Source organism: Syngnathoides biaculeatus, chromosome 7, assembly GCF_019802595.1.
Source record: "Syngnathoides biaculeatus isolate LvHL_M chromosome 7, ASM1980259v1, whole genome shotgun sequence".
Lineage (NCBI taxonomy): Eukaryota > Metazoa > Chordata > Actinopteri > Syngnathiformes > Syngnathidae > Syngnathoides > Syngnathoides biaculeatus.
The window spans coordinates 26,364,179-26,388,693 of NC_084646.1; the positions used below are offsets into that span (position 1 = coordinate 26,364,179).

Here is a 24,515-nt window from a genome sequence, read left to right on the forward strand (position 1 = left end):
AGGAAGAATCTCCAGAGGCTCCATTTGATGGCGAGCCATGGCCTTACCCAGAGATGGAGAGTATGAATGAAGTCATAGTCCCACCATTCTCTTACCTGTATTCTAAAACCCATGCCTGCAACCAGGTAAACCTGCATCAGTCAGTTTCATGAGTTCAAGATTGCATCATACTATGCCGTTGCTTTCTGTTTCCATTGAGCATTTCATTTTTTTTTCTGTGTGGACGCCGTCCTACACAACACAGAGTACTGTATTGTATTTTGTCATCCTTTTTTGAGACTTATAGGTGTAGTAGCACTTTTTAAACAATTGGAGGCAGCATAGGTCTTAAGAGCTAACCTTAGAAGAGTGCGCTCCATCTTCACTGAAGACAATTATTCTCTGACAGTGCTAACCTTTGAAAAGTGCATGCCATCTTCACATAAAGACAACCATTATCTTATCAGCATTAACTGTCCAGGTTTATAAATTAGAACAAATCCTATGAGGAGGAGAAGTGCGGTACAGACCACAGCAAAAAGACTGTGAAATTATTACAGAGCCATTCAATTCAACATTTATTATAATGTTAATTATAATCCTCCATAGGGAAACATAATGCACACTTTGTGCAAGCCATGGAACTACAGTTACAATATATAATCCATATTAAAAAGGCTTCAGCCAAGGTTTGAATCATGAACCTTGCTCTGAAGCAATCGCTCTATGCTGCACACTTCTGCAGCCACAAGGGGAAATTCAACTCACACACACGCAGGAATGCAAGGCAAGGTAGCAGAGGGAAACTGCTACACAAAGTGTGCGGCACCACGTGATTTGACTGGCATGACAAAAAATAGAATATCGTCACTACATATACTGACAGTAATGTTACATGATATTTTTATTAATGTGAAAACACTTGGCTGTCTGTCTCCAACACACATACAAGACTCAAAAGACGTTAGTGGCCAGTAGTCATGAAGGAGATGTGGATTATTAGGATGAAAGGAAAGTCTATGAGGCTAGGGAGTGGCAAGAGATGAGATAAGACCAAGGAGCGATATATTACTGAATATTTAGCCATCATAAGAAAAAAAAAAGATGAAGACTATTGAACCCACAGCAAGGAAATTCACAGTTAACAGCAGCAAGCAATAGTATAAAAGTTATGAAAAGAATAAGTTTTTGAAAATAAACCATGTTGGGGGGGGGTTTAGCATCAAATTGCCACTGTGTACGATGTATTGCACATTGTGTTTTTAATGTACAGACAATATTTCACATGGGGGATATTCCAATGTTTTTATTTTGTGCATATGATAGGGTTATTTAGGACAATGGAACAATCATATTGCTGTGGGCAGGAAAGACTGACGGTAGCGCTCATTTTTTCACCTGGTGTGTAAAGGTCTGGGATTTAACTTGCTGCTGAAGGACTCGAAGTGATAAGATATTTTTTTTTCTTTCTTCATATTCATCACACTTAATCTTTTGGATTTGAAGGCAATTTTAATATTTCACAAAGACCACCTATGAAAATACAAATTGTTTTTAAAATGTCTTTATTTATTATTTGTCCAAATGTGAAAAACTAACTGCCCCATACTAAATGATAGATAAATATCTTATATCTAATATCTGTTTTTTGAAAGCCGTTTTCAGTTTCACTGGTTACACCCAGCCCAGATTACCACTCCATTGATAAATCAAGAAGTTAACTCTTTTAAAACGATGGGGATCACTGGTAACGCAGTGGCGCACATGTATTTTAAATTACCTGTACTCCTTACTGCTTTGTGCAATTTTAATCATTCATGCTGCCCCTGAAAGCTGAGAAACTAACACATGTAACTTTTATTATTGTGCTAAACAGGTTAAATGATTCCTTAAAAAACCATCTTGAGCTGGCATCTTTGCTAAAGATATCTGTCAGTGGGTAGTTAAAAGGGAACTAACTCCTTTCATTAATTTATATTTTTTTACACAAACACATATGTGCGACCACTAGTTAAAACCCAGTAATCCGATTGTGTTTGTAGAATAATAGTTTAACATTAATCCATTTATTTTCATACATCTCAGGGCGTTGACATACAGTATTGTGTTGTGTTGTAAACTGAGATTAAACTAAATGACTTGTGTTCGAGTCATTTGTGTCTTTTTACACGTTTGGAAAAAAAACTGAAAGTAGCTACTTTTTGAAGAGATGGTAGTGTGCTTTCTGGCTACTGTTGATGTGTCTTTGCGCAATGTATCATAACCCTAGCTCAAGTGGCGTAGCACTCTGTGCACTTTTACTCTGAATCTCTCGTTGCATGCCTGCAGGTTTGATCTGGTTCTGTGTGTGCTATGCAACACAAAGTACATATCCGAGTGTGAGATGAATTTCTTTTGAGGCACACCAAAGAGTAAAATAAATTAAAAAAAAAAATATATGTATAAGTATCCATTATCTCTATCAAAGAGTCTCAGAAAAGAGCAGCAAGTGAAGGTTATTGGAGTAAAGGTCAAGCAAAGCATTTCCATGGCGGAACAGCAATTTTGTGGTGTCTATGGGCTCCATATGTCAATCATTGGCTGCAAATTGTTTTTTCAGATTCCATTTTGTCATGTCCATAGTCATTGTTGTACAATATTGCAAAAGTATATAATTAGTACATTTATTTGTTTGTTTGTTTATTGTCAACACAATGAACTGAAAACTTTAAGAGCCTGTCTTCCGGTCTCACTCTCTCCACTGTCTCCACGTCTCCTATATATAGTGTATAACACCCCTATATATCCTTTTAACAGGGAGAGACTGCAATAGCGCTTCCCTTAGCAGAATCAAACTGTGGACTAATGGAAGGGCTGGGGATGAGCCAAAATAATTAGGAAACGATACAAAAGACCACAGTATATTGATCTGGAAGGTGTCTGGATTTTCCTCCTTTGTAGGGTGTGTATACGTCTGTTTTTGACTAAAGTGACCCATATCTGTTATTTGGGTTTATATTCAATGAACACATGAAGCAAACAACATATGGAGACTTCCAAAATAACACAATTGCTGACACCAGGAAACAGGAACACAAAAGCAGACAATGATAAATGATCAAATAATCTTTGGGTCAAAAATCTTCCCCTCACAAAAAACATTCCCCAAACGGACAACCCCCCCCCCCACACACACACACACAGACACCACAAAACCTTAGTTTCTCCAAATCCCAGCATCTGATTTTCAAAATTTTGGGTGCGTTGTATTAGAATAGAAGTTGGCATTCTAACCAGACAGACAGAAAATGTTGTCACGTAGAGACTCAAATGTTTATAGTTTACAAATGCCTGTCTTTTGTGAAAGCAGACAGCTTAGTTGGGATGAAGGAAAACTGATCAACATTTTCCGATATTCTATTTTCTAAAAGTGATGGGCATTGTTAAGAACCTCATGTTTTGATATGATTTTGATTATTTTGCAATGTGATTCAATATTCTTAAGCTTGTAACTTGATTCAGTATTAATTTAAATGGTCAACTATCTATGAATAAAGAGAATATATTTGGACAATTTTGAAATTTTTATTATGCCATGTAAACATATGCCTTGTCAAGTCATATTTTCACATCTGAAAACAAAAACCTGCCCTAAACTTCTTTGTACATATGGAGTATAAAAGTAAACAAAACATGAAAACTGTGTAAAAACATTATTTAAGTTTACATGTACTTTACCTTTAAAGTGTTACTTTCCTCTTGGACATTGTAATAAAGGAGTACAAAGTAAACACATAGGGCTCTATTTTCCTGACTAGTCCAAACCTGTTGTCTTGTGTGGCATATACTGGTTGTCGTATTTTTGAAGCTGTATGCAGCTATTGTACTACCAAAATGCAATGTTTGCATTGATGGGCTAAAACACTGCCGACTTCATCATCCAGAAATCAAATGAGATTATTGATTAATTTCCTTTAAGTGCTGTGCAATAACGTGCTCGCATGCATAAAGAGAATGCATTACTGAACCATTGTCTATTGGCCATGTAGCAAAAAAGTCATGAAATACAAATGTTCACAGAATGAATGGATCCCCAACCATTATATGATCATTTGTCCATGTGACCACCCAGAAATATATGCCTACTGACAATTGGGAGTGATTTAGACAGATAAAAATGGGCTTATAATAATGTTTCCTTCAATGAAGTGTTGTCTCGCATGGATAAAGGGGCTTGACGTTCACTATACACATTTATGAAGGAAATAGGTCAGATCAGGCCCACATGATGGCACAGCTCATTTTGCTGTCTGCTCACTCTGTGAGGAGGAGGGCTTATGGTGACGTATATACGGAAGAGTGGCTATGCGGGACCGGCCCGTTGAATTTTATCCGTATTATTAAAAAAGATGTTAAAAGATTGCTGGTGACTTTGTGATTGCAGAACTTACTGATTTTTATATACATTATATTTTATCTGTCCAATTAACCTTTACCTGCTTAAATCAATCCATATGGTTTCTATCGCTTATCCAAGATTTGGTCAAGGGAGGGGTGGAGCAGTAGCTTTATTAGGGACCCCCAGACTTCCCTCTCCCCAGTCACTTATTCCAGCTATTCTGGAGAGATCCTGAGGTGTTCCCAGGCCAGCCAAGAGATGTAGTCGCTCCAGCATGTCCTGGGTCATCCCCGGGGTCTCCTACTGGTGGGATGTGCACGGAACACCTCACCAAGGAGGTGTCTTTGAGGTATCTTAATCAGAAGCCCGAGCCACCTCTTCTGACTCCTCTCAATGTGTAGTAACCCCTCCCGAATGACCAAGCTTCTCATCCTATCTCTAAAGGAGAGCCCAGACATCCTGCAGAGGAAACTCATTCCAGCCGCTTGTATCCGGGATCTTGTTCTTTCGGTCATGACCCACAACTTGTGCCCATAGATGAAGGTAGGAACATAGATCGACCAGTAAATTGATAGCTTCACCTTTCAGCTTAGCTCCTTCTCTATCACAATAGGGCGATACAAAGTCAGCATCACTGCAGATGCTGCATCGAACCATCCTCTCAATCCCCCGTTCCATTATTCTCTCACTCATGAACAAGACCCCAGTATATTTGAATACCTCCACTTGGGGCAGGTTCTCATCCATGACCTCGAGAGTGCACGCCACCCTTTTTGACTGAGGACCAAGGTCCAAGATTTAGAGGAGCTGATTCTCATTCCAGCGAAATTCATGCCCTTCCAGATCTCACAGTCATTGGCCACGTGACCATTGACGGTGAAGTCCCCAGAAGGAGCACTCGCCAGCACCCTTTCTAAGGACTCTAAAAAGGGTGAATGCTCTGAACTGCTGTTTGGTGCATAGGGACAAACAACAGTCAGGACCCATCCCCCACCTGAAGGCAGAGGGAGGCCTCGTCCACTGGGGTGACTCCCAACGTACATTTGCTGACCTGGGGTCCACCTGTCTAAAGAGGACTGATACCAGAGACCAAGCAGTGTGTGGCGGACAGTCGAAATATACCTAGTTGAAACTTTTTCAACCTCACACATCAGTTTGGGCTCCTTCCCTGTGAGAGAGGTGACATTCCACGTCCTTAGAGCCAGCTTCTATGGCTGGGTTTGCCAAGGTTCCTGCCTTCACCCACCTCCCAGCTCGCACTGCACCTGAGCCCTAAGACCCCCCCCCCCCCCCCCCCACACACACACACACAGGTAGTGAGCCCATGGGACCCATGTTACCTTTTACGGCTGTGCCCACCCAGGCCCATGAGTGCAAGCCCAGCCACCAGGCGCTCGTGTTCGAGCCCCACCTCCAGCCCAGGATCCAGAGAGTTTGCTTCTGAGCAAGTGAAAACTTGATCCATGTATATTTTTCATTATAGGAATCTTTTAGCTGTGCTGTGTCTGTTCCCTCATCTACTTTAAGAACTGTGTCATGGGGGACCCTACCAGGATGTGAAGCCCCTGACAACTTAGCTCCGAGGATGATTGGGACACACAAACCTCTCCATCACAATAAAGTGACATCTTATGAATTATTTTTCACAATTTCACCTAAAGGGAGATAATTATCATTGACCTATGGAATCCCTCAAGGGTCAGTTCTTGGACCCCTCCTGTATATGCTACCCTTGGGTCAACTTTTTTCCAACTTTAATTTTTACTATCATATTAGTGCAGATGACACAGTTATATTTATCATTGTCAGGTTTGATAGCATCAGAAACGAGCTGATTAGAGGGACAACCAAAGTTGGAGTTATTTGAGACAAGGTTCGAGAGAGCGGACTTCAATGGTTTTGAGATGTTCAGAGGCGAGAGAGTGAGTATATTGGTAGAAAGGTGTTGAGGATGGAGCTCCCAGGGAAAAGAGCACGAGGAAGACCAGAGAGAAGGTTGATGGATGTGGTGAGCGAAGACATGAGGGCAGTTGGGGTGAGAGAGGTGCACGAGATGGGCTAAGATGGAAAAAGATGATATGCTGTGGCGACCCCTAACAGGACAAGCCGAAAGGAAAAGAAGGAGAAGAAGTCTCTCGATGACTACAGTTAAATTGAGGTGTTGTCACTGTCTAAAGGGGATTAACTGGATGAGGTAAAATTTTCTTCAACTAAACCACAACAAAACAGATCATTGTTTTTGGGAATAAAGAAAAGAGGATTCCTGTTAGTAACTACCTGGACTCATTGCCTTTAAAAAACAAAGACCAAGTTTGAAACCTGACCTGACTTTCAACAGTCATATCAAATCATTTACTAAAACTGCCTGTTACCATCTGAGGAATATATCCAGAGTGAAGGCTTGCATGTGTCACTTAGACCCGGAAAAGCATATCCATCATTTCATCTAAAGTAGACTTGACTATTGTAATGGGTTTTTGACTGGACTCCCCAAAAAGACGATTAAACAGCTTACAGCTCATTCATAATGCTGCAGCTCGAGTTCTGACCAGAAGAAAGAGGTCAGAGCATATACTGTATTTTCCGGACCATACGTCGATCTGGAGTACAAGTCCCACCAGCCATAAAATCCATAAAAATTAAGAAAAAAACATATATAAGTCGCACTGGAGTATAAGTCGCATTTTGGGGGGAAATTTATTGGATAAAATCAAAGACCAAGAACAGACGTCCTTTAAAATTTAAATGACGAACAATTCAAAATACAAATAGAATAGAAGCAGCAACAGGCTGAACAGTATGCTTATGTTACATGACACAACTGAGAGAGAACATGGCTGGTATGTTAACATAACATATTAAAAGTTATTCCGATAACTATAGCATAAATAACATACTAAGAATTTGACCAAAACCATTCGTGTAACTCCAAATACCCGGTAACTAAAATCCAATGAAATCTTCATTCACGGTGTCACTTTTCATCAACTCCGCTAACTCCGGAGGTAGAAGATGTGGCACTTCCTCTTCGATGTCGCTTCAGACTCATCGCCAGTGCAAGTTATAACTAGCCTATTCCAGCCTTTCCAAATCCTGACAGGATGGTTTGTCGAGCCATCCAATGACTTCCCAGAAAGTTGCATGGCAGATTCACCCGGAAGCTGTGCTCTCCATACGTCATTCACTGGTCCCACAGCTGGGGTCGGGAACCTATGGCTAGCGAGCCATACCTGGCTCTGTTGGTGGTTGCATATGGCTCATGGAGCCCTCATAACGACATGCCGTACATGGGATATCTGTCGTGCAGGCAACGCAAATGACGCAGAGAAGGGTTGTCCTAGTGGGGTTGCCATAGGTTGGGGCGGTAGGCAACGCAAATGACGCAGAGACAGTTTGTCCTAGTGGGTTTGCTGTAGTCCACAGGCTTCGGGTCGAACGCCAATCGTGTCGAAACAACTACGTAATTATGGAAACGCTTTTGACAAAGGTCGCTCAAAGAAAAAAATTATGAGGCTCAACAAGAATGGACAGACTTTGTGGAGAGGGAGGGTTCTGCTCTGTGTCTACATTCACAAATGGGGTGTATGCCAAAGCATTCGTCCTCGATGTTGCCAATAATCATTTTGCCAACCTCGCATAAAAACCAGATAAGTACGTTTCTTTCGGCTTGTCCCTTTCAGGGTCGCCACAGCGTGTCATCTCAGATGAACGCACATATATGTTTGGCACAATTTTTATGCCAGATGCCCTTCCTGACGCAAACCTTCTCATGGAGTGGAGGCCCCAGTGGGATATGAACCCACAACCCCTGGTTTACCAAACCAGGGCTCTAACCACTGAGCTACGGGGCCTCTGCATAAAAACAGGATAATCAAACAAATAAAACACATGCCTTTGTCGGCAAGAACCGTTCACCATCGCACCATCATGATGGCAAATCAAATTGAATTACGTTCATGCTAAACGGACATAAGTCTCAACGCTTGCATGAAGTTTCATCTAACGACGTATGAAGCATCACAAGTTGCATTCATGGTAATAAGTATTTTTGTCATCACTGGTTAGCAACATCACAATGTTATTTAAAATAATCTGCAGGATATAATTTTCTCTTCAGTGGCATTTTTGTTCAGACCTTTTCAGTTGTTATAAATTACAGCTGAAGTTGAAATGCTGAATTTTCATAAGTAGCAGGTACACATACACGGGCCTGGAGCGCTCTGTTACGGTTGTCAGTGTGAAAATAACCGATAAGCGACTCGGAAAATGGATGGATGGATGTAATAATGTTAATAATTTCAAATATAAGTCACTCTGGAGAATAAGTCGGACCCCCGGCCAAACAATGGAAAAAAAAAACTGCGACTTATAGTCCGAAAAATACGGTATCTCTCATCCTAAAGTCCAAGAATAGATTTTAAAGTTCTGCTACCAGTCTATCAATGCCTAAATGGTTTAGGTCATGAATATATGAAATAAATGCTTATGGAATGCAAATCCAGTAGGGCTCTGAGATCGACTGACTTGGGTCAAATAGTGGAGCACATAGTACAAAGCAAACACGTTGAAGTAGGATTTAGTTATTATCCTGCACAAAAATGGGATAAGTTGCCAACAGAGGTGACGTCAGCCATAAGTGATTATTTTTTTTTTAAATCCAGCTCAAACTCTTAAAACCCGTAAAAGTTTTTTTTTTTTTTTTTCAATTTCCACCTTGTGTTTTAATTTCACTTCAAAAAATGCATGATTTTTGAGGATATTAATGAAAAAAAGGCAGCCGGAAAGGACCCATCCGTTTTCTTCCTCTCAAGGAATTTGTTTTCGAGAAGAAGCAGGAAGTGACGTACAGGGCAGTTGTGCACTCAGTCTCATCTGTTTATACTAGTTTTACCTGCTGGGAGGTAGCTTGTTGTGCCTTTGTGTTAGCCAAAATGCCGGCTCGTTGTGTTGCTGGATATTGGTCGAACACTTGGGAGGATAGATTCATTCTTCATATTTTTCAAAAAGACCCGGTTCGTTGTTTAAAATGGATTGCACGGGTGCAAAGGATGAGAGCTCCGTGGGTTCCAAATGACAGGTAGATGTGTAGCTGCAAAAAAAAATAATAGTTTGGGGGGATCACATAATCCGTCCCTCATAATGTAACAAAAGATTCGCATACGTATGACGGGTGCTAAATGTGTCGATTTGCGCGTCGGACAGCTTCCGCGTCAGGCTCGCCAGCGAAGGCCTCCGCTTTGGGCTCCCCGGCGAAGGCTTCTGCGTTGGCCCCGTTGCGGAGGTGGTTTGGCCATGTGCGGAAGGAGAAAGGAGCTTCCCCCCCGGCAAATAATAGTTTGGGGTGGGGGGACGTAATCTTCTCAGAATGTAACAAAAGATCCGTGCATCTGTAGCCAGGGCCAATCCACACACCCGGCTACACTGCATTGTGTTCTGGTGTAGAAAGAGAGAGTGGACACAGAGGGATGCTGGACACAGAAGTTTCTGTCTGACTGGTGTTTTATTCCTGCATCATATAAAATGAAATCAAGAGTGTGAGCTTCATGCCATCCAAAAGGCCACCTCTCGCAATCAGATTCATGGCTGACTGGCGAGAGACGGGCCTGACTTACATCATTTCCACCGGTTTTCAAAATAAAAGTGAGGACATTCCAAATACAGAAAATATAAAGTACAATGCCAAAATAAATAAACATCAGATTGGAAATTAAATTACAATAGTGAAGATAATCCAAAACACAATGTGAGGGATTTGGGTGAAATTAATTGAAAAAAAAAAACAATTTAACCAACTCTCTTTTCCCTTGTATGTTGCACACCTAAATCAGGGGTGCTAAATGTATCGATGTACCCGGCGGGACTGAGCACTGCTTCGGACAAGCCAATGCCGAAGCCGTGCCGCGTCTGCCGTGATCACAGCTTCAGCCGGGGTGGCTCGTTGCGTCGCCGGGCCGTGGTGGCTCATCTCCACCGCACAGAAGTGGATTGGACGGGGAGGGGGCTTGGCCGCGGCGTCGTCGTCGCTTGTGGGCGCCGTTGTTTTTATCACCACCGTGCGGAGTGGGATCGATCGTTCGTGGAAGTGGTTTGGCTGCATGCGGTTTGGCCGTGATCCACATATCATCTAAATATGGCTCGAAACGATAGGGTAACATTGCCCCGATCGCTTCTTCTTCTTTAAAAAAACTTCTGTGTCAGAAGGGGCGTGTTCGTCTCCCGTAATAGCTAGCACAGCGTGTTTTCAATGGCGATGTGATCTCAAGGACAGAAGACGCAGCCAATATGGCGATCACTTGGATGTCGAATGAGACTTCCACAACTTTGGGCTCATTTACTTTTTCCCATAGACATTGAAATGAATAATGTTATATGTATTTTTCATTACAATATGTATTTTAAAATGTTTATAGGGATGACACTTGGGCTTTTTAAATGCTTTAAATCATGTAAAGAACATTGAATTACCTTGTGTATGAAACTGTACAAATAAATTAGCTTTGCTTAGCATTTCTTTTCTAAAGCCAGAGCATGAAAAATTTCATGCTGATAATTCTAAAACAATTTAATTTGATCTGAAATTAGATAACTGAGACTATCGTAATGAACATGCAGTATTTACAATAAATCTACTCTTGGTTCTGGAAAAGAAAATGTGTTAGGAAGACCAAAAGGAAGAACAAAATGAGGGGCAATTCTGTAATTAAAAGGTAAAGAAGTAGCACTTAAAGTAATTAGAATTTGGTGATTTAAAGTACTTTTTCAATACTTGAAAAGTGAGTGTGATCTTGTGGATGTTTTATTAACTCTGTTAAAAGGTGCACTAATGCTTGATAATCTAGAACTTACCAACCTTAAGCAGATGTAAGGGTCAAGTTTGCTATCTCAGTCGTTGGATATTAAACATGCATGATGTCTGCTTTTATTTAATTGGTCATAAAATATTGAAAGGGCTGGCATTCACTCATTGACATTTGACAAGAGGGGGGGAAAGTGAAGGAGCCACATGTGTAGACTCGTGGTAAATTTTCCAGCATGTCACTGCATTGTATCAAGTGATATGTTTAAGTACCAAAATAGGTAGTACAGTACCAAATTCTATTATTGGAAAAATATAATACTTTGTATCTGTTTGGAAATTAGCTTCTAGTATTTATTAATTTTTACTATTTATTTCTAATTATCTTCGCTACTTAAAATATAATTTGAAATACAAATTTACTGATATTGGTTTCTTTTTTTTTTACATAATCCCCTGTGTATAAATTGTACTTCACAACCATATGTTTCTAACGTTTAGCAACTTCCTGTAATGTTTTTCATTATCAGATTCACACGACTATTGCTTCAGCAATATCGGTACCCACTGACCGACTGTGTTTAGGAGTTTCCCTGACAATTTATAAATGACAATAATGGATCTGTATTGCTATTAAAATTGCACTTACATAAGGGGAATGACAGTGGCCTGATCTGTATAACCTTTGATTTATATTACTTCATCATACACACACATCACCTCATAGGGTCTCAATGATCCTGAGAGAGCAGTCCAGGACTAGACGACAGGACTTGGTCAATGACCTGAAAGAGCTGGGACCACCGTTCCCAAGGTGACTGTTGGTAATACACTAAGACGTCGTGGTTTGAAATCATGCATGGCACGGAAGGTTCCCCTGCTTAAATCGGCACACGTCAAGGCCCGTCTTAAGTTTGACACAGAGGAGTCATGGGAGAAAGTTTTTGGTCAGATGAGACCAAAATGTAACTTTTTGGTCATAATTCCACGAACCGTGTTTGGAGGAAAACGAATGATGAGGTCCATCCCAAGAACACCATACCTACTGTGAAGCATGGGGGTGGTAGCATCATGCTTTAGGGGTGTTTTTCTGCACATGGGACAGGATGACTGCAATGTATTAAGGAGAGGATGACCGCGGCCATGTATTGTGAGATTTTGGGGAACAACCTCTTTCCCTCAGTCAGAGCATTGAAAATTGGTCCTGGCTGGGTCTTTCAACATGGCAATGACCCGAAGCATACAGCCAGGGAAACCAAGGAATGGCTGCGTAAGAAGCATATGATGGTTCTGGCGTGGCCTACCCAGTCTCCAGACCTAAACCCAATAGAAAATCTTTGGAGGGAGCTGAAACTCCATGTTTGTCAGAAACCCGTCTGATGTAGAGAAGATTTGTGTGGTGGAGTGGGCCAAAATCCCTCCTGCAGTGTGTGCACACCTGGTGAATAACTACAAGAAATGTTTGACCTCTGATTGCAAACAAGGGCTACTGTACAAAATATTAACATTGGCTTTTTCAGGTGTTCAAATACCTATTTGCAGCTGTATCACACAAATGAATTTTAAAAAATCATACATTGTGATTTCTGGATTTTTCTTTTTAGATTATCTCTCTCACAGTGGATAAGCACCTACGATGATAATTTCAGACCCATGATTTCTAAGTGGGAGAACTTGCAATCTTGCAGGGTGTTCAAATACTTTCCTTCACTGTACATAACACATGCATACACACCCATGCATGCCTGCACGCACACACACACACAGACCTCTGTATTACATTTGCTTTGTAGTTTGACAACTTTCATCTCAGAAAGTTCATCAAATACCTCTCTTCGATCTTACAAAATAATAAATTTGTTATAGTACAAGCTGTATTTCGGGACCCAGGAAGCTGTTGCCATAGATACCGTTCCCAAGGAAACACATGGAAGAAACTGTAACAGGGGTCCTGCTCCACCTTTAGTTAATCCTTAGGGATGATAGAAAATATGTTGATCTGTTTGGCCAATTGTTCTCCCAGGATTCAAAGTATGCTGCTAGAATAAGTTGATTGGTGCTACTAAGGTTATAACTTCAGTTGAATGTCATGAAGGGAATTTATCTGCTAAAGACTATGTGGTATGTCCCTTGGGTCCAAGCTAAATGCTTGGAAAAGATTAAAAGTTTAATAATTTTTAGAACACTCTCTTTGCTCCTCTTCTCTTCTCTTCTCTCTCTTCTCTTCTCTTCTCTTCTCTTCTCTTTCTTCTCTTCTCTTCTCTTCTTTCATCTTAGTCAGTCCCCAGCAACAGTCTGTTGCTTCCATGCTGGCGTCTATGCATGCATGTCTGTGCTTCTGACTGCATTCGTGTGAGAGAACATGACTGTGAGTGTGTGGGAGAGCTGTGTGCTGGCATATCTGGAAAAAGCCTGAGGAGTGAGAAGATTTAGCTTCTTCACATATTTCAGCAAACATAAATATACAAACAGCTATTTGAAAGGTATTTACCTGCCAAAAACAAACCCATTGAATGCTGTGAAAATATGTGGTTTAAAAGTAAGTACATGCATGCTCATTTCACACTTGTAAGCTTCTGCTCCTTGTTTCCACGGAGATATAGTTTAGATGATTATCCTGGAATTGGTCTGATTTTTGACTATTTTTTTTGTTACTCAACCAGTAATAATCATTAATCACTGTGTGCGTGTCATTGTGTGTGTGTGTGTGTGTGTGTGTGTGTGTGTGTGTAAGTGTAAGTGTAAGTGTATAAAGAATAGAATTTGTCATGTCATTGGTTGTTTGGAGTATAGAGGTGTGGCTTGAACTAGTAATGGTATCTGAGAGTCAGGAAGGGAGTGAGGTGTCAAATTGCAGTTTCAAAAGACTGTATTAGACAATTTAACAGAGAGAGAAAGACAGAGAGAGAGAGAGGAGAGAGAGAGAGAGCAAGAGAGAGTGTGGGTGGAGAGGAGGTATGAAAAGAGCTGGAGAGAAGGAGAGACAGAATAATGTACTGAGAGATGTGAAGAGAGAATGTCGGAGAGACGGGATGGAAGAGAAGATGAGTTGCAACATGTTTATTCAAACCATCCTCCCACTTCAAATGCCTGCATCCGTCCACCTGCTTTCTTTCATCTATACAGCTACTGATGTGTCCCAGACACCACCCAGTTTTTTTTAATGGCAGCACACAAAAAGCCAGATGGGAGAATGACTGATCATCTCCTTGGATTACCACAGAGAGGAAGAGGAAATAGAGAGGAGGTGGGTTTGGAGGAAGACAGAGATGTGAAGAGTTACTTTAAATAATCAATTCTCATATGTCATCCAGCCCACACTCCCTCTCACGCTGTCCACTCTTTGTTTTGTCGAGTTCAAGAAATATGGACTCAGGATTTGGTGATCTTTTTCTAGACTTCAGTTGGGGATGATGGATGAATTGGTGGAGAAAAAGTCGACGCTCGAATGGACTGCACGCACAGAAAGGCCGATGTTCGAATTGTAAAAAAGACTCTACCTCGTCCTTATCTCTGTATCTGACAGCTGCTCTCTCATGGTACTTGGAGCAAAAGGAGATGCGACAAGAAAATAGAATTAAATATGCCTTTTCAATGCCTTGGAGCATATGGTAAAGTTGTATTATAGCAGCAGATCTATAATGGACAGAAAACCAAGTCACCTTTTGATAGGGGATGAGTTGATAGAAAAGTGCTTCAATGTGAACTCATAATTGGCTGACAGAAGAAGTTAACTTACACAGCAGAGAAGATGAACTATATTTTTGGTAACAATACTCTGTACCCTCGCAGTGGGAGGGTAGGTGGAACCTCTGGGGGTCAAGGTGCAGGGATAGGAGTCAAACAAAAGCCAGGACCAAAGCGTGGCTCCTCGGAGGAACTGGCACCGCCACACAACTCCTCCCCATCCACCTCCTCTCCTGCCTCATCCTCTCCTTCTACATCCTCCTCTCGTTTGCAGCAGCTCCTTATGTTCTTCTCCAAGAGGAGTGCCTTCAGTGACTGTATTACTTCTAGCCAGGTAACATGTAACATAGTTTTTGTGAGGGTGAATAGTGCTTGAGGGATGGTGCAGATCGCAAATTCTGTTATCTAAGATGGGCTTTTGTGTTTGATGTGTGTGTATGCGCATGTGTGTGAGTTATTAGTATGGCTCTAGTCTTTGAGCCATTTTCATAACAGCAGCAGACAGGGTTCAAAGTCAGGTTCAAAGCATCTCGATTCGTCTTTAAAATATTTGATAATGCTGCAACGGAAGTGAGCTCTCAGAGTGTAGGAGAGGGAGAGAGAGATGCCGACTTGCCATGGCAAAGTTATTTCTGTTGTTTAGCTCCACAATTCTAAACTGGTAAACCCATATTGTAACATATCATCATGAAAAATGAAAGTGAGTGCTTGGCCTATTATGTAATTAGATAGATACAGTACATCTAAATATACATATTTCAAGATATAAAATGTAGCTTGTTTCAAAGTTAATTTCAGTTCACCTCTTCTGTGTATAGTTATAGTAGCAATATTTTATCAAGTTTCCTGACTCCTAACACATCGAATGAACAAAAGAATTTGGACTTTATGTCAATGGAGTCCTATGCTATTGCACTAAGAACGGGTGAAGGCAGATAAAATGGACCATCAGGACTGAACAAAGTGTCCAAAAATAGCTTCTATTTCTCACTTAAAAATGCCATTGACAAAGTCTGTTAGTTCCAGAAATGGTCGATATTGTTGACTGGCGCAGTGGCGCAATGCAGGCAGAGAATGGGTTGACGTATTTCCAGGTCACAGAAAGGCAATATTATTTTAAGAATTGCCTCCCATACCTACGTATGTGGTGGTCATGTTGAATGTAGCACATTTCCAGGCCACAGCGATGCTTCTATTGTCTGTTGTGCACAGACAGAGGAATACAAGGAATACAAAAAGTCTCTGGAATCTGAAGCATGCTGCTTTCAGCACAGCAACACTATTTATTAATTTGTTTATTATTTTTATTTATTGTTTCTTAAACTGTTCATCTATGGCAATAATTTGGACCTAGGAAATACATTAATTCCTCATGGCTCATGAGAGCGCGATTTGAACACCCTGCTATATTGGAAGTACTCCCACTTAGAAATCATGGAGGGGTCTGAAATGTTCATCATAGGTACATGTCCACTTGGAGAAAGATAATCTTAAAAGAAAATCCAGAAATCACATTGTATGATTTTTTTAAAGATTTGTGTGATACAGCTGCAAATAAGTATTTGAACACCTATCAGCAAGAATTCTGACCCTCAAAGACCTGTTAGTCTGCCTTTAAAAGTCCACCTCCACTCCATGTTTTATCCTGAATCAGGAAAACAAATGATGAGGTCCATCCCAAGAACACCATCCCTACTGTGAAGCATGGGGGTGATAGCATCATGCTTTGGGGGTGTTTTTCTGCACATGGGACAGGACGACTGCACTGTATTAACAACATCAACATGACAATGACCCGAAGCACACCAAAATGGAACATTTTGGTCATAATTCTATTAAACGTGTTTGGAGGAAGACGAATGATGAGTTCCATCCCAAGAACACCATCCTATGTAGCATGGGGAGGGTAGCATCATGCTTTGGGGGTGTTTTTCTGGACATGGGACAGGACGATTGTACTTTATGAAGGAGAGGATGACCGTGGCCATGTATTGTGAGATTTTGGGGAACAACCTCTTTCCCTCAGTCAGAGCATTGAAGATGGATCGTGGCTGGGTCTTTCAACATGACAATGACCCGAAGTACACAGCCAGGAAAACCAAGGAGTGGCCCCGTAAGAAGCATATTAAGGTTCTGGCGTGACCTAGCCAGTCTCCAGACCTAAACCCAATAGCAAATTTTTGGAGGGAGCTGAAATTCCATGTTTCTCAGTGACAGCCCAGAAACCTGTCTGATCTAGAGAAGATATGTGTGGAAGAGTGGGCCAAAATCCCTCCTGCAGTGTGTGCAAACCTGGTGAACAACTAGAGGAAACGTTTGATCTCTGTAATTGCAAACGAAGCTTACTGTACCAAATACAGTATTAACGTTGGTTTTCTCAGGTGTTTTAAATACTCATTTGCATCTTTTGCATCATCACACAAATAAATTGTTAAAAAAAATCATACATTGTGATTTATGGATTTTTTTTTTTTAGATTATCTCTCTCATGCACCTATGATGGAAATTTCAGACACCTCCATGATTTCTAAGTGGGCTCACACACACACACACACACACACACACACACACCACACACACACACACACACACACACACACACACACACACCTACGCACACGCGCACATACATGTATCTGTACGTACTGTATATGAACTATAGGTGCAACAGTCATTCAATTAATTGACAACTAATTGATTATAAAATTAACTGACTACTATTTTTATATCTGATTAATTTAGGTGTCATGATGGATGACTGAGTAGAGTTTCTACCTCACAGTTCTGAGGACTTTGGGTCAAATCCCAGCCCCTCGTATGTAGAGTTTGCACGTTCTCCCCGTGCCTGTGTGTTTTTTCTCTGGGCACTCCGGTTTCCTCCCACATCTCAAAAACATGCATTAATCTAAATTGCCCTTGGGTGTGATTGTATTGCAAAGGGTTGTTTGTTTGTACAGTGTGTGCCCTGCGATTGGCTGGTAACCAGTTCAGGGTGCACGTACACCGCATCCTGTCCGAAGATTGCTGGGATAAGCTCCAAGTGCTCCCACGACCCTTGTGAGGATAAGTAGCTCAGATAATGGATGGATGGATTAATCATTGATAGCAGTGGTTTTCAAACTGCACCCACCCCACTAGGTGGCGGTGTTATGACGAGGCGGGGTGCAGGTCCACCATAAACACTTTTTCATTATTAAGTTACACCCAGCAGATGGAGCTAATTTTACTACCGAGCACACACGATCACACTAGGCACTGAAATGAATGCAGAGATTCAAGAAGTTAAACTTTATCTGGGGAAAAAAAACAAAACAAAAGATTTTTATTTATTCTTGGTGGCTGGATAAGGTCGCCAGTGTGATTTTTCAACTATAAAGGTAACTACTTCTGCAAGGGAAGCTTATTCATATTTTTAGAAAATCTGTGAGTGTGGGTGTGGATGCCCTGAAAATTATTTCATCTCCAAAAGGGAGATGCTGCAAAAAATATATATAAAATATTATATATATTATAATATTACATAATAGTATATTAAATATTATAATAGTAATATTCTCTGATTCCTGTCACCCTTAACAAAACAGACTCTTTAACTTTGTGTTCATTTTCAAACATCTGCTTTTATTTAAGAAAAATAATGATCACCATAAATTTTCATATTGTGATGTACTAAAGCCGTAACTGAATCATAGTCCATTCATAGAAAAATAATATTTTAATCATCTAAAGAAAGTATTAGTTATTTCCCACCATAGTGTGAATAATCTGTCATTCTTAGGGCTGTTTCTGACACAGCCACAGGAATGTAAATCAAACTTTTGAATTAATCAATACCCAAGAAGTAGCTCCATTTCAGAAACATTTGCGAGTACATTGCTCTCTTGTGTGATGTTGCTTAATTATTTGGGTTTGTTACTCAATAAACAACAACGGTTAATAAACAATAACCAGGGGAAATTGTTAAAAATAAACTGATATGCAAATTAATTTGGGGTCCATTATTTGTCTTTATAAATTTGGAACATTTATTGCTCCCTCCCACCTTTCAGAATTGTACAAAATTTTGCGTGGACATGTTATTGCACCTCCCTCCCTACTTTTTAGACCTGTCACTGTGATTGTGGCAGCATGGTGGAGACTGGTTAGAGCGTCTGCCTCACAGTTCTGAGGGCATGGGTTCTGGCCCCGCCTGTATGTTGCTCGCATTTTCTTCCCGTGCCTTTGTTGATTTTCTCCGGCCAATCCAGTTACCTCCGACACCCCAAAAACATGCATGGTGGATAAATTGAAAACTCTAAATTGCCCACAGGTGTAAATGTTAGAGATGGATGGTTTGTCTCTTGATGGAAACAATCAGCAGTGATTTATACGGCCTGACAAACTCTCGAACGTCCAATAGTGTCCATTATCCATATGTAGCAAAAGTACTTACACTGTTTTAAAGGTTTAAGTTCAGATACCCAAAAAAAGACTTAAAAAGTAAAAATAGTATTACCAATTCAACTCGTGTTAATGTAAAAGTAGAAATATACCCTAATTTCTTGTCTAATGCGTCCTGAAGTATAATGTGCACCCCAAAGTCGTGATAACCCTTATACCTATGCCTTATACCAATGTACAACGTGCACCAACAATTTGCTGCTATCCATATGCTTAAAATATTGGGAATTATCAGCATTTCTATTTTGCTAGGTTTGTGCTTGTTTTTCAAAAAAATGTCTGTACAACAATAATAATGAGCTTTGTGGTTGTGCTGATGTAGCAGTAATATATATCTCAGGACAGACCACCGGATACACTTGTCCTGATCCCTGTAATTGTCAGAACAGAATCCCTCAACCAACTAAAATAAATGAACTCATAATTGGCTGACAGAAGAAGTTAACTTACACAGCAGAGAAGATGAACTATATTTTTGGTAACAATACTCTGTACCCTCGCAGTGGGAGGGTAGGTGGAACCTCTGGGGGTCAAGGTGCAGGGATAGGAGTCAAACAAAAGCCAGGACCAAAGCGTGGCTCCTCGGAGGAACTGGCACCGCCACACAACTCCTCCCCATCCACCTCCTCTCCTGCCTCATCCTCTCCTTCTACATCCTCCTCTCGTTTGCAGCAGCTCCTTATGTTCTTCTCCAAGAGGAGTGCCTTCAGTGACTGTATTACTTCTAGCCAGGTAACATGTAACATAGTTTTTGTGAGGGTGAATAGTGCTTGAGGGATGGTGCAGATCGCAAATTCTGTTATCTAAGATGGGCTTTTGTGTTTGATGTGTGTGTATGCGCATGTGTGTGAGTTATTAGTACGGCCTGACAAACTCTCGAACGTCCAATAGTGTCCATTATCCATATGTAGCAAAAGTACTAACACTGTTTTAAAGGTTTAAGTTCAGATACCCAAAAAAAGACTTAAAAAGTAAAAATAGTATTACCAATTCAACTCGTGTTAATGTAAAAGTAGAAATATACCCTAATTTCTTGTCTAATGCGTCCTGAAGTATAATGTGCACCCCAAAGTCGTGATAACCCTTATACCTATGCCTTATACCAATGTACAACGTGCACCAACAATTTGCTGCTATCCATATGCTTAAAATATTGGGAATTATCAGCATTTCTATTTTGCTAGGTTTGTACTTGTTTTTCAAAAAAATGTCCGTACAACAATAATAATAAGCTTTGTGGTTGTGCTGATGTAGCAGTAATATATATCTCAGGACAGACCACAGGATACACTTGTCCTGATCCCTGTAATTGTCAGAACAGAATCCCTCAACCAACTAAAATAAATGAACTCATAATTGGCTGACAGAAGAAGTTAACTTACACAGCAGAGAAGATGAACTATATTTCAACGATGGTATAACATTTTACCAATACTTTTGATAACATGTATTACAGTCTTAAATTAAACACTGTTTGACTTAAACATTTTTTTACATAAAATATTTGTGCATAAAATGTTTGTGCATAATGCAGTTTATCCTCTACATTACACATCCTTGGCCAAGAGTTCAAGAGAAGCATCTGACTCATCTCCAATCTGAAAAATATCCATCGTAGCTACCTTTGGTGCATCGTTGTGGAACTCATCATTGATGACTTGGTCCTGTTCTGGTGCATCCTGTATTGCATTATGAACATCCCATCTTGCCCCTAGAGCATGTCATCCTCTGTACCATCCATGGCGGAACCATTTTTTTAATTCCAAGAGTTTTAGTTCCACAGCGCAGCCTTTCGCCCTCCATTCGGCTACAATCTGTAGCAGCTTTCCTATGGTGTTAGGTTGCTATCAAAATTACATAGAAATGAACGTAATGGGAACATAAAGAAAAAGCGAGCATTTCAATTGTGTATGCCTTCCCATTTTTTTCTAAAATGTGCCCATTACGCTGGTACTACTCCGTTTGAGCTCACGTTGTTTTGATAACAACCTGAAGACATTGAGTTCTCATTTTGGAATGCCGCACTGATTCTGTGTTCCTCACGTCATCAGCAGGAGTGATAACACATTTCTTTTAAGAGCGGCTGCAAAACTCCAACAAAATTTTTTGTCTTTAAATTTTAACAAGCTCACAGGTAGTCGTTTGTTTGATGCAGTAGCAACAAATATGCTACGCTAACGATTGTAAAATGCAAAGCTCCTCTAAGGAGGTTAGAGAGCCAAGTTTGGTGGCGCACATTACCGTAATACATATAAATGTCTAATAAGACATCGAATATCATATCAAAATATATATCTTTTTTTTTACTTTGAACGTATATTTATATCTTTTTTACCACTCTTTAAACCGTATCCGACTATACAATGTGATTGTATTTTTTAGTTTTCATCCATACCTAAATATAATGCGCTCTATTGACTTTTTGAAAATAATGTGGGAAAAATGTCTGCAGTATTTTCAAGAAAATACGGTACTCAAATGTACTTGAGTACAAAATTGAAAAGTAAAATTAAATGTCAACAAAAAACTGCACTTGCTGTGCACATCGAAAAGTGTGCACAAAAGAAATCCTCCTTTTGTCAACTTATATTATGTTCTTTTGGAAAACCACTTCTCTGGAGAATCACTCCTCAGTTGTTTTTTTTCACCGAAGGGCTAGGTGAAGTTAGCTCGACTTTTATCTATCAAAATAAAATAGCTGTAGCTTTTCTATTGTTTTGAAGTAATTAATAAAAAAAGTCCAAAATTAGGTAATGGTAACAATACAAAAGAATACCATAGTTTTACCTGTGTTTTTTCAGAGTAGACAGACCATTTCTGAACACCAGAAACATGTCTTATTTAGGCTGACAAAATATCCAGCACATTTCTGCACAAATTATTCTTGAAGTTAACAAATAATTCGCTTAAGGCTATGATAGGGAAGTATCTTGCTTCACCAAATTTGTTAGGTAAGGAGTAAATATTGCTTGTGGTGCTCAGCACATTAAAGGTCTACCGACACGTATGGCATGATTTTTAATATGTTTTTTATATAAAAAAAAAAGGCAACCGGAATGGACCCATCCGTTTTTTTCAACACATGTCATGATGTTGTCGTATATGGATTTTTGTATCTCCCCCATAAAAATCCTCTCGAGGCATTCGTTTTGGAGAAGAAGCAGGAAGTGACGTTATCAGCAGGAGCGCACTCAGGCGGCCTTGTGTGTTTATACCAGTTTTACCTGCGGAAGGTAAAGGAAGGTGACGTTTTTTTCCAGAAGTCAGCACTGGCGGTTTCGTGTGTTTATTCCTGTTTTACCGGCGCGAAAGTAGCTGTTTTTCCTGCATGTTAGCCAAAATGCCATCTCGTATTGCTGGATATTGCTCGAACACTCGGGAGGATGGATTCACTCTTCACATGTTTCCAAAATACCCAGTTTCATGAAAAATGGATTGCACCAGTGCAAAGGATGAGACCTTTGTGGGTTCCAAATGATAAGTAGGTATGTATAGAGCTATTACAAAAAAATAATAGCTGGGGGGGACGACGTAATCCTCTCAGAAGTGTAACAAAGGATCCGCGTCATAATAACGTAATAAAGTACGTAAGTCAGGGGTGCTAAACGGGTCTGTGCGGCTGCAGCGTTGTCACTCGCCGGCGGCGTTGTTCATCATCGCCGCGGAGGTGAATCAGGCAGGGAGGTGGTTTGGCCGCGTGCGGGAGGAGAAAGGAGTTCCCAAAACCCCCCCACCCCGCCACTCCGTCCACCCCCATCAACCAGTCAATTACTTCGCCCGGCATGGGTTCTCCTGAGTATGCTCCATACTGTCATACAAACTGTCGGGGACTCTGTTGTTCGTTAGAAGTGATGCACATATCTTTTAAATGTGGCTTGAAGCGATAGGGTAATTTTGCCCGGTCACTTCCCTCAGCTGTGAGATGTTCTCCTCTTCGAAAAGAGCTTCTCTGTCAGAAGGGGTGTCGGAAAAATCAGAAAATCTGTTCTTCGTGTCCCATAGCAGGTGGCACAGCGTCTTCTCAATGGCGACTGCCCCAGTGTAACAGCTGAAAATTACATAGCAGCCAATGTGGCTACCACTGGGGTGTCGAGTGGGACGTACGCAAATTTGCGCACGGATGACACGCTCTCAGGTCTTTTTTTTTTTTTTTTGTATAGACATTTAAGTAAATAATATTATATGTAAGCATGTAATACTCATAACAATATCAATTTCACAATGTACAGGGAATACTCGGTTCTTGAACAAATCGGTTTTCGAACAAAAATTTTGAGTTTTTTGCTTATGTTTTCGAATGAAAATCCGGTACTTGGAACGCCCTGAAAAATCCCGGAAATAACATCACGCGTGCGGCCCAACAAGCTGACCCAGGTCGCGCTTTGTTGTTGTGTATTGCAATGCCCCGTGAAAAAACCTGGAAATAACACCAGCTGACCCACTCGTGACGTGGTCTGTTATTCTCTATAACGCAGCCTCTGTACGCAGACGTGTCCTGGTAGTGACGTTTTTTTCTTCTTATTGAGGATTATAAACCCCCAACCTACCGACGATGAAAACGTCAGACCCCTCCATGATTTTTAAGTGGGAGAACTTGCAATATAGCAGGGTGTTCAAATACTCGTTTTCTTCACTATATATAGGGATGTCGATAGACCTTTAAATTATGTGATTTCTTAACGTATATCAGAACCCACTTTGCAGCAGGTTTGAGTTTGTGTATTCCTTTCTGGACTAATTCCACTCGTCTGCTGTTTTTGCTCTGTAATGGTTCTGTCTCACACTCCACTTCATATTTCCCCATCCTTATGTATTATGGATGAGTGGTAAAACAGAGGTATGAAAGTCATTCTGCTGGCCTAAGAAAGCGCTGTAAAAGCCTCAAAGAGGAGTTTAGTGGTCACAGGAAATGCTGGTCGAGATTGATAAACAGCTGTAGAAGTGAATTGATGGAGCCAGAGATGAAATGCAAACTTAGTTCAATGAGGACATTTGAAGGAAATTGAATAGCTTGTTAGGCCATCTCATTCTGTGGAAAAAAAAAAACAATAAATGATAATGATAAATAATAATAACATGTTTATGAGGCATATCAGAAAGGTTCCACGGCCAGAGTCAGAAAAGCTTTAGATAAACTGCAAGCTTTGAGTGTTCCCCTTTACTGTAGTCCAGGAAAGCAATCAGCACATCCACAAAGAGATCTTGTGGTCTTTGCTTTGTCCAGTGCGCAAAAAG

The 24,515-nt window shown here is 40.5% G+C and overlaps 1 protein-coding gene across 18 annotated transcripts in view; it reads left to right on the forward strand.

The window, feature by feature from the left end:
* The window catches only part of LOC133503106 (discs large homolog 1-like protein), a 138,137-nt gene that overhangs the window by 49,870 nt on the left and 63,752 nt on the right, over positions 1 to 24,515 (forward strand). For 13 of the 18 annotated variants that reach the window (XM_061824298.1, XM_061824295.1, XM_061824296.1 and 10 more), the window contains one exon: positions 3 to 125. The exons of the other annotated variants lie outside the window; for them this stretch is intronic. In XM_061824298.1, coding sequence (XP_061680282.1) covers positions 3 to 125 — 123 coding nt within the window. The remainder of the gene's footprint in view (positions 1 to 2; positions 126 to 24,515) is intronic. 18 annotated transcript variants of the gene reach the window in all.